Genomic DNA, 11616 nt, shown 5'->3' on the forward strand with positions numbered 1-11616 from the left:
CCTGGCTCTTCCCAGCTCCGGTGGCTCCAGGCACCCCTTGGCTAGTGGCTGTCCCTCCGACCCCCGGCTCCGTCTTCTCATGCCCTCTCCTCTGCGTGTGTCCATGGCTTTCCCTCTTCTGTTCCCTTATAAGGACACCTTTCTCATTGGATTTGGAGCCAACCTGGGTATCCCAGGATCTCATCTTGAGATCCTTGACCTAATTACACCTGCAAAGACCCTTTTTCCAAGGAAGGTCACATTGAGAGGTTCTGGGGGTCAGAAGGTGGACATGTCTTTTGAGGGGCCACCATTCTACTCGCTCCAGGTGGGGTGTTTATTTGCACATTTAAGGGGAGGCAGTGATGAAAAGGAGCATGATCCTGCCGACACCCCGATGTCCCATGGGAAGCAGTGAGCTTTTTCATTTTTCACTCCAAGTTCTCATCAATTGTGGAGCTATTCCCAGTGTCCCTAGTGATGCTCCCCTGATGATAAGATAATTGGCAGCTTTTCCTTTACAACTAATTGAAGGAAAAAAAAAGAGAGACATAGAAGTCACTGCTTTTACCTTCAACACTGGTGTTCAGGTTACAGTGGTCAACTTTATATACTCAATGAAACCATAGACCCCGGAGAATTCCTGTGTGTGCACATGTACCTCTGTGTGTATCTGTGTGTCTTTTCTCCCAGGAAAGTAAATGCAGTTATTTACTCTTGAACATTTCTAAGAATTCTGATTCCTCCCTAGATTTTGTAACACAGAATGTGCCCTGTGGGCTGACCTAATGCACACATAGCCCCTGGCTTCGCTTCTAACCGGGAGCCGGCAAGCACTGACAGGCAGCTCTGTGACCCAAAGACTGCTCTGCTGGTAGATTTCATGGTTTTTCCATGACCCTGGCTGAGCAAATGTTCTTTAGATTTGACCTGGAAAACCCTTGCTTGTGTGTTTTCTCGTTTCACAAGCCACTACGAAGGTGCCTTCTTTACTTGGGCCACCCACTGTGATTCCTGTCCCGGCCTCCCCGAGTCAAAGCCCCGCGATGGGATGGTTGGGTGATGCGGATGGATGACTGTAACGGTTGAAAACGAGTTTTCTAGTGAGAGGGCAGGACCATTCCCGGTACTCTGAAGCTCCTCTCCTCCTCTGCTTGGCTCTTCCCAGCACTTCCTAATAGTCTCTTGTCTTTAAAACAAGAAATCATAATTGTCATGGAAAAAAAAAATTCTGGACTCAAAGTTGGGGTCTTACCCTGCTGACTTCTTACATTAGGTGAGACTCTTAAAATTTAGTCAGGACGAGTTCATGGTTTTTAGGATAGCTGTTTGATTATTTTAATTCTTTGGCAGGCACTGAAGAAATGAAAAGAAATTCAATTTAAAGTTGTAGTAACCTCTAAAGGGAAGAAGGGTGATTTGTTAAATGTCAGACTCAACTCTAAATGTAAGAGCAAAAAGGTCCACCAATTCAAACCACCTCATCATAGTCTCAGTCCTTGTTGGGTGAGCAGAGAAAACATTTACAGAAGACCTGGAAGGACCTTCAGACCCGGGGCTGAGAAATCCATGGGAGCCTCACTAGAATAAGTCCTTTCTTTATTCATGGGATGGGGAGCCAGGTGGCCTAGGAGCACTTGTTGATAAATTAGTAACTAGACCCCCTAGAGCTGTCTCCTGGGGTGAGCTGTATCACAATTGCTACACAGAAAAGAAACAGACCAAGGTAACAGTGTGGGTGGAAAACAGAAGGACAGTTCCCTAAAGCTGTGACAGTTCTGATACGTCTGCAGGCTTGGGGACGTGTGCAGGCACGGGATCTGGTCTCCTATCAGTGGCTTCTGTGCCCTCTTAGGAGGCACTTGACTTGATGGCGGACAGAGTGATGTAGCCCCTGAAATACTGCCCACCGTGGGTGGGTGCTTCTGTCTCAGGAGGAAGCACGGCCACCAGCTTCTGCAGCAGTCAGCGTGCTGTGCACTTGAGCTGTGCGTCCGTTCCCAAGCCGAGCTGTCTCTCACACTGATAGTTTGTTGTTTAAAAAACAACAACAAACAGAAAGTTCATTCTTTCTGATAACTCAGAGCATTTTTCCTTTTTCTTTTTGCTGAGGCTAAATTATTCCATTTATTCTTTCCCTAAGGAGAAAAGAAAAGAAAAGAAAAGAAAGAACAATTTAAAAAAAAATGTAACAAGGTATTTTAAATTTCACAAGCATTTTTTTTTCCCAAAAGAGAGTAGGCAGTTTTTTTTCCTGAAAACAACTATTAATTCAAAATAATTTCAGGGCACTCTTATCTACTATCTGATTTTATCTACGCAGTAATTAACCCTCTCTTGTGACATGGGCAGGGGAAAGGGGAAGGGCCCTTGTCAGCGTGTCTCTGGTGTTAACGATGGGGAAACAGAATTGCCAAGCGACTCTGGCTTGAAGGCCAGAGGTGAGGTTTTCTCGCGTCTCTCCTGACTCACACACAGCTCTGCGTCCTGTCGGTGAGACAGCCCCGAAACTCCGGCTGGGCTCTCTTGCCTTGTTTGGTAGCATCTGGGGCTCAGCCTGTCATCTGCATTAAGCAGTCAGTAATTCTGTAGAACAGATGTGGGTTCTGCGGCTCGGATTCTTTGTTGACTGGCCTGCTGGTTCTAAAAGGTGTTAAGGGCCCCAGCGAGGAGGGGACGAGCTGCATCGCAGGGGCTCATCTCGGGGCCTTACGGACTCCGAGAGCCTCCTAGGGAGGGGACGGGCCTGAATGCGAGGCCCAGGGTGGGGGGTGGGAGGGTGATTCTAGGCGGATCTCCTCCCAGCCCCTGCTGCCCTGAGACAGCCTTGCCCCTGTGCGCCCAGACCCTTCGGGCGGGACAGAGGGCCGGGTGACAGCCCGGGCGGCCGGGGCGTGACCGGGCCCCTCTCTCTGCGTTGCAGACCGCAACATGAGCATCCTGCAGTACTGCCCCTCCGCCGACCTCTGGACGCTCTTCGAGACGTGCGCCGTGCACATCCGCAAGCAGCAGATGGTGTCGGTGGAGGAGACCATCTACATCGTGGGCGGCTGTCTGCACGAGCTGGGCCCGGGCCGCAGGGGCGGCCAGAGCGAGGACACGCTGGCCGTGCAGTCCTACAACACGGCCACGCGCCGGTGGCTCTGCCTCAAGGAGAACACGTCCAAGTCGGGCCTGAACCTGACGTGCGCGCTGCACAACGACGGGATCTACATCATGAGCCGCGACGTGACGCTGTCCACCAGCCTGGAGCACCGCGTCTTCCTCAAGTACAACATCTTCTCCGACAGCTGGGAGGCCTTCCGGCGCTTCCCCGCCTTCGGCCACAACCTGCTGGTCTCCTCCCTCTACCTGCCCAAGAAGGCAGAAACATGACTGCGCTGACCTAGTGTCTTACATGCTAAGTATTTAAGAGAAACCTGGTTAAAAACCCGCCCCCCCCCCGCCCCCCAAATTGTGTCCAATTTCAAAAGAGACCAATTTTTAAAGGGAAAAAATGTGCATTTTAGGCCACATATACAAAGGCTGTACATAAGCTTACTTGAACTAATTACTTGAAAACTTGTGGAGAAAAGAGACCAACTTGTTTATTTTTTTAATGCTTGATTTTTAAATTATGGGAGCAAATCCATGGTAATGTTTTCACACAGGCAGGATACCCCTTGGGCCAGTGACTGAAACTGATTCTCAAAAAAGAAGATTCATTGTGTCTGCTTAGTAAAGGGCCAAAGTCAATAATTCACATGAATGGTAAAGATGATTTTAAAGCCTGCTTTGTTTAGATCACTTGAAATAGTGATACCTTAAGTGAGAAGGTTTTTTTGTTTTTGTTTTTTTGGTTGTTAATTTACTTGACAAACATATTAACACTATCTTTCTCTTCTTTTCTCCCCCAGTCACATGCACATGTACTTCCAATGTGTTTAAAACAGGGTTCTACGTTCATGTATTTTATTTACACACAGCTTTCCAGGAAATGTGCACCAATGGAACCCAGCATTCCAGTCCTCCTCCAAACCTGCAGAAAGACATTCTCAGTCTTTTTTTCCCCAGTCTTTTTTCCCAGTTATGTATGAATGCTGAGTAAATAGGAAGGTATTTCATGTGTGTAACACATTGCAGATTTATGTGATCAGATGAGTTGCACTGCTAGGCATTCTGTATTGCTTAAGAGAGGATATATTGTTCAAAAGGATGGATCTCTATATTTTTAAAATTGAGTCTTACATTTAAATGGGAAGGGAAGGAAGCACCAAATAAGGAAAAAGAAATTGCCTTTAAGAGTTGACTTATATTGAATGTATTTGACTTAGTTCTTATTTTAAGCATGAAACGTATTATATTTAGATCAGGCACCTTTCTGATTTAATCTTGGTTTTTTAAATTTATGCTTTTATGGGGTAAGGTCAGGACAGCTTTGACATGTTTGTGCTGGTGACAGGGGATGAGTCCCTTCCTGAGGCTGAAGTGGCATTTGGTGAGATTTCTGAAGTTCAGTGAGGTGCCCTACTTGCCTTGGTTGTTAAATCAGGTAGAACCCAGCTCGAGCAGGTGTTTGTTTACAGCGAGTCAGTTGTCAGTGAATAAAGTCTTCTGCCAATCATAGATCAGCATTTCCTGAAAGATACGCAGGCATATCTCGGAGACATTGCAGTCTGGGTCCAGACCACTGTGATCAAACTGATGAAGCAAGTTGTGAATTTTCTGGTTTCCCAGTCAATGCATATGAAGGATACCCCATCCTGTAGTCTGTTAAGTGTGCAACAATATTACGTCTTAAAAAAAACAATGTACGTACCTTAATTAAAAAAAATACTTGATTGCCAAAAAAAAGCTAACCATCATATCTGATAAGGCAAGATTGCCGCAAAGCTTCAATTTGTGAAAAAAAAAAAAAAAAAAAAAAAAAAAGAAGCAGTGTCTTTGAAGTGCAGTGCGGTGAAGCGCCACACAATGAGGTGTGCCTGTGTCCACTCACGGAAGGAAATTTCATTTTGATTGAAAAACACGTTCTGAAATTTTCTGATCTTTTTGCAGTGGAATCAGTTTAAACCGTGAGCTGGGTCCCATCTGTCTGTCCTGACATTCCAGTTCCAGCATGCCTCACTTTAAGAAAGTCCTAGAAAAACAAAAACTGTTACGCAAATCCACACACGCAGCAGACACTGGCCGAGTGCCGCTGGCATGCATTCTCCACGCACATGTGGGACAGGGACATCGATGGCTTTACCAGTGCTTCAGTTTATCCAACAAGTCACTACACGGTTTCTTTACAATCGTGACCTCCTCATGGATTTAAAATAAAGGTCTGGTTGTAAAAATGCTAGTGGCACAGCTTTTCTATTAGGTAAGATGCGGTACGCCTTTATTGTGGACATGGAGACAGATCTTTGTAGCTGTCACCAAATAACCTCACCAGTATCACTGATTTAACTTACAACACTATTTAAGGGTTTCCAAGCCATATCCATTTATTCTCAAATACTTAGTCTTCTTTCTTTTAAAAACTCAACTGAAATCTTCCTGGGAATGGTCCTTTAATAATAGATTTATATTAATTTATATTCACTATAGAATTGAATTTCCAGTGACTTGTAATTTCATGACATATATTTAAAAATCTAATTTATTTTAGATAGTGTTAACTTTTGTTGCTACAAATCTTAGCGCCTTTAAGGCTTAACCTTATATATTTGGCAGATTCTAGTCAGTTAAATTCGTTCTGGACAAACAATTGGAGATTAGCTGGTAAATACCCACATTATATAAAATACAGTATTGTTCCTGCCAACTAGCTCTCTTCCTGATTGCATTCTTGGATCTGTTTTCCTAATGCTGACAATTAGTTTCTTGGGCCAAGTGAAGGCGTACTCCGATCCACAAAGCTCTTTTTATAAACCAGGTTAGATGTGTGTACATGTGCCTATCTGTGTGTCTGTATCTGGCATATTAAGCTCTCTCTAAGATACACAGACTCCTAACAAGACAGTTTCTTGGGGCTGCCAGCAGTACTTAGGCTAAGTGGAAAGTGCAATAAGGCAGATCTGCGGATTTGGGACCTGATCCGTCCTGCTGGGCACATCAGCTGTGTTGACATTTTGAGGGTAATTTTAATTTGGCCCCCACCTTCCTGGTGCTGATGTTATACTGAAGACTCTGCCTGTGATGAAGGCAACGTTGCTCTGAAAGGCTCCCTTTGTTTTCTCCTTCTCTAAATGCTTTCTTCCTCTTTTCTGAGGTGCTTCTGAGGGTGCTGACCTCCCACTGCGGGGAGGGGAGTTACTGGGAGGACCCCAGTGGTGACCACCCTGCACGGGGCAGCCCATTTCACATGGCAGGGTGAGTCCTGGTGTGAACTGTGGAGGGAAGTTGTTAGTTCCTCCTGTCATTCTTCCTGGCTTTCTTTTCTGTACCCTTAGTTTCAGAGGCCTCTGAAAAGTTTTTCTGATGACTGTGTAGGAGTTGATTATTTCAACAGTATTTCTTAAATCTTCATAATGAAGCACTGAGAAGGTTATGGATACTAGTAAGAAACAAGTAGATGAAGATTAAGCATGAATACCAAAGAGAATTTAACCCTGACTTTTTTTTTTGAACCAAAATCCTAAGTAATTCCAAATGCCTTAGATATCAATTGAAGTTGTACTGAGATGGACAAAGCTCTCTCTTTTCCAAGAGAGTAATCAAATGAATGCCTGTTCTTGTTCCATAAACCATTACTTCTAGGGCATGGTGGATACTGTGTTCTCAGGTTTCCAGGTAAAGTCATGACCCTACCTGTTTGGCTGCACAGGTAAATCAAGCGGAAAGGCTTTGGCCTTCATGGCCAACCAGCAATGCAGAGCACTCGAGAGACAGTGTAGCAACAGGAGGGGAATACGGGTGAGCTGTTGGATGCCTTTCTCCTGGACCAGGGATGGGGGATGCGTAACATCTGTGCCACCATTCTTTCAAGGGGGCATTGTGAATGAGTGGCACTCCTTTCCCTCTGGCTGGGAATTGGTCTCAGAGTCCATGTCATTAATGCCTCCAAGCATCCATTACAGCCATCAGTGAGATGAGGTCTCTTTGTCATCCCTGCCTTAGGCAGAGGAGTGAGTGAATTAGGTGAGTAGACATCATCCAAAATGACTTTGAAAGCAGTGAGCTGATTCAGGTTCCCGGAAATACTTATCAAATGTCTATCACGTGCAAGAAAGCACTAAGAAGCAGGGATACAGACACAAGTAAGCCACCATCCCTGACCTTGAAGAGCTCACCGCCTTGTGAGGTTTGCTGCGATGATAACTAGACGGTCCACCTGAAAGATGCCCGCTTTTGTCAGCTCACTGGGGCTCCCTGGCCTTCCTGCCGCTTCAGTCCTGGCCCAGTCTGTCCACTACCTTATGGTTTACTAACACTCAGCATAAACCAGCTTTCCTCTAAATTTGAACATCCCATGCTATGGTTTTTGTTTTTGTTTTTCACAGTATGCTTTTTTTTTCTCTCACTGCTTTCCATAGTTTTCTCTGTACTTCATTATTCAGGAAAAGATGGTATGAAATCTGCTTTATTTAGAAGTACTTACTAGGCTCCACAGCCTATGGACCTGTGGGCTTAGCCGCTTGATCCCGTGAAAAGGAGGAGCAGAGCTTGGAAGGAAGTACCTGGAGAGAAGCAGGCTGTTCACATGTGCATTTATACCTATGCCTTTAAAACACTCCCATAAAAAGTACTTTCAGAGAAATGGACATTAAGACACTATCCCTGACAGAAAGTCAGTTGATTTTGCCTTTGTGATAACTATCAAGGGGTATGTTTCATTCACATAAGAGTATTTTTTATTTTCTGGTATTAACTTAGGAACACGACATAAAATACACACCAGTTGACAGGCTGTGCACAGGCTGACTTCTGCACTTGACATAACCACTTTTATCCATTCCTACAGATTAAGTGTCAATGATGGTCAATTTTGAGTTGCAAAAGGGTGCTGACATGACTTTGGTAGGGTTGGCTGGTGCTTTGTCAAATCAGTGTCCCAGTTTATTACTAGTAAAGAAAAAAAATGTAATTTGCATCATTGTGTCATTTTTTTCCCTTAAACTTAATAGGGGCTCTTTAGATGTCTCTAACAATGTTTTTATTTCTAGTGGTCATTTAAGGAAAAATAATCTGTAGGATGAACAGCTATGTTTTGTTATGACTGATTCTTTATTAAAAAAGCTTGTATTGAGCCTTCAATTTCAAGTGCAGCTTAAAATGTAAACAGTTCACACGATTCATTCAAATACAGTGATGCCTCTGAAGCACTCAGACAGCATTCGTTTTGTGTTTATGACTAGAACTACAGAAGAAAATCTCTTTGAATAAAGTAGTTCTGGATTAGCGGTGGTTGTTCGGTAAGTACCAGCTCTGTACTGGGGGCTGCACCGAGGCTGGGAGGAGAAGGCAGGCGGAGTGCGCCGGGTCCCCGTCTCCCTGCGGGTGGGAGCTTCTGATTGGCTGGGACGACCAGACTCACACCCCGGGAGCCAATTAGAGGAGAGGTGGCCGCCCCGATGGAGGAAGAGCCGGAAGACAGCGCTGGTTATGAGAGCTTCTAGCGTTTGGAGACGATGGCTCTGGGAGGAGGCTCTCTGCATCTTTGTAATTCTGGATGAAAGAATGAAGTCTGAATTCCACAGTTTAGCAATTTTGGCCCCCCCACAATCTGTTCCTCCGTATGTTTTCTAACATTTTCCACTATTTAAGGCACCCCTTTAATAGGAAATAGTTTCAGGAAAACTGAAACACACAACTTCTCGCCTTCCTATTGTGTTCGTTATGACTGATTGGCTGTGAGGCTGAATCAGTGTCACAACATGGGGGTCCGTCAGTTACTAGGTGGTGGCCCACGCATGCCCATTCCCTTCTATCCTTTGGCTAAGTGTAGGAACACGTGTGCACACACGTGCCCTCCTTATACACACAATTTTAATAATGATCCAACTAAAATACTACTACTACCCCATTAAAAGCCAAAGACACACCCAGCTTTTCTCCAACGAAAATAATACAAAGTCACATCCAGCTGCTGTATCCGAAGGTGGCATCACAGCTCACTGAGTCCCAGGCCCAGGACTGTAAGGGCTTATTCATTCCTCCAAAGTCCGTGGGTGACTACTGTGTTCTGACAAATCTCTAACTTGGTGAAGAATTGAACTATTTCATACACAACACTAATGAAGCACCGACTCTGCCAGATATGGTAAGGATATTTTATTTACTTTATTTAACCCTTAGACAGCAATCCCATGTGGCAAATATGCGTATGATCCCACTTTACAGTTGAGGAAACTGAGGCACTGCAGGTCACCAACTGCCATTTGGGAAAACGGAGTAGGGAAAACTGTATGCAGTGGTCACTCGTCCAAACAGTTTACTTTGCCCAGTAGATAGGAGCATGCAAGCAGTCCCTGCCCTGGTGGTGGCGTGGGTTTCTGGTCAACCAGTCCGGGAACCCTTGGTTCTGCCCTGCAGCTGGATGTTCTGTGGTGTGCCTGAACGGTGTGCCCACGTGGCGGCCCTCTTCCTGTTGGGGTCGTAGGAGGTGTGGGGAGGAAGCCTGAGAATTTCTGTAGAGGCCGTGGAATACCAGGCCATAAACATTTCCTTGGAAATAAAGCCCTTTAAAAACCCAGTTAGGTGCTGGTGGGTCTGATCTCTGGCAGCTTTGTGGGCCAGTGGCCCAGATCGAGTGGAGCCCACCTCCATGAACTCGGAGCCCGCCTTTGTGATTTCTGTCTCTTGGCCGCGGAGTTCCTGCCTCTCCCCTTACCCCTCAGTTTCATGGCTCCCATCTCTTCCTTAGCTTCGGGACAACCTGCAACAGCAGGGGTCTGCCCCTGCCGGACAACCTCCCAGGGAATGCTGCTTTGGTAGAGATGATTGCCTCTGTGTGGCGGGGGGTGAGGTGGGGGGGGTTGGGGATGAAATTCCCACTGTATTTCTCTGCCTCCTCTAAGACTCCAGTCCTACTATATTTTCCTGACTCTTTGTTCACACGCCTTTGATTGAAACAGACTTATCCAGCTCTCGCAGCTCTACAAGGCACATAAAATCTGACCCCCTACAGTTGGCTGGCTGCAGGTAGAAAGGTTAAAAGTGTGGGATCGAGAGCACAGCTGGCTGAGTTTGCTTCCTGGTCCTGCCACTTGCCAGCTGCCCAGCTTTGGTCAGATTACTGCATCTCTGGGACCTCAGTTTCTTCATCTGTAAAGTGGGGGTAACAAGAGTCTCCAGTCTATGGGATTATTGTGACCACTGAATGAGAAAATCCATGATTCAAAAACAGCTTATACCAAAGAAGTAAGGGAGGACTTCAACATCTATGTTTATTTGGAGAAGGTGCTGGATGGAAGGCAGTAGAAGAGAATGTCCTGTGTTTCCCGGGACTGTGGGGGCCATGGATGAATGTGGGCTCAGGGAGGGCCACCCAGCTGTCCTGTAACAGAGGGCCGGTGCCCCTGGGACAAGTGCCTGTTCTGGAGAGGAGGTTCTGGCTACAGCCTCTGGGCTGGTGGTAAAGGACCAGCCCCTGTGCTGGGGCAGATTCATGCAGAGTGATTCAGTACCACCAAAACCTAAGGAAAAGGCATGGTCTGTGCGTTTTCCCAGCTCTGTTTTCTGAGAGGCGAAGAGGTGTTTTCTAGGAGTGCTGTTTATTTGTTCTGAAGTCTTTTCTGCTCTGTTGTGGGTCTTGAACTTCACCCGTCTTCAAAGGCAGCTTTGTACAGTGGGGTTTCAGTGTCACATACTCCCGGATTTGTTGCGTAGCTTCAAAATATTTCCCATCGTGGTGCCAGCCCAGGGGTCTCTGTCAAGTATGGTGTTTGTTTCTCTGACACAATCACCCTCCTGTTTCCTTCTGAGCTTTGTAGTTATTCAGGCTCTACTGTATGGACAGTGGGGTAAAACTTACTGAGAGGAGGCTGGAGTGAAACAGCCGTGGCTGGGCATTCAGCATAAAGTAAACCCTGGTCCCTACACTCACTGTCCCGCTTAGAGCTGGACACATCAACTTATAGAAAAGTCCAAGCGAAGAAAAGTTTGATGTTGAGAGAAAACTGGAGAAAATTACCACCAGAGTAGGTTTATTTGCATGGGACAGAAACCCTAAATTAACAGTACCCTAAATACAATAAAAGTTAATTTTTCTCTGATGGAACAGAAGCCTGGAGCTGGTACAGCCAGTGGTGTGCCAGGCTGGCTTGTTCCAGCTTGTGAGAACCTGTTGTTAGCATCTCTTCCCAACTCTGTGTTCAATGATGTCACATTGGTAACTGGAAACTGACCATGGTGGAGTATTTACATCACAGAAATTGGCAAATGCTACAAGTCAAGGTTTTTCCCTCCAAAGATCCTGTTATTTAACACATAACAGCACACCTCTGGATATAACTCACTACAGAATTAGGGACCCAGGCCTTTTCTATCCTACTGCTCCACCATCTTTGTATGTGGCTCACACTCTTATGGCCATTCATGTCCACAATTGCTGCAAAAGCTCCAGCCATTGAATTATGCATTCCAGGTGGCAAGAATGAATTTAAAAAAATGGCCAAATATTGGGCACTGGCAGTATTTTAAGGAAGTTTCTGGGAAGCTGCTATACAA

At 45.7% G+C, this 11616-nt stretch overlaps 1 protein-coding gene across 1 annotated transcript in view; it reads left to right on the forward strand.

Moving 5' to 3' along the window:
• KLHL42 (kelch like family member 42) overlaps nt 1–8274 on the forward strand; it is a 20344-nt gene extending 12070 nt beyond the window's left edge. The window contains exon 3 of the mRNA XM_010946572.3: nt 2903–8274. Within this exon, the coding sequence (XP_010944874.2) occupies nt 2903–3354 (452 nt within the window). The 3' untranslated portion in view covers nt 3355–8274. The remainder of the gene's footprint in view (nt 1–2902) is intronic.
• Nucleotides 8275–11616: the final 3342 nt, after the last annotated feature.

Source organism: Camelus bactrianus, chromosome 34, assembly GCF_048773025.1.
Source record: "Camelus bactrianus isolate YW-2024 breed Bactrian camel chromosome 34, ASM4877302v1, whole genome shotgun sequence".
NCBI classification, from domain to species: domain Eukaryota; kingdom Metazoa; phylum Chordata; class Mammalia; order Artiodactyla; family Camelidae; genus Camelus; species Camelus bactrianus.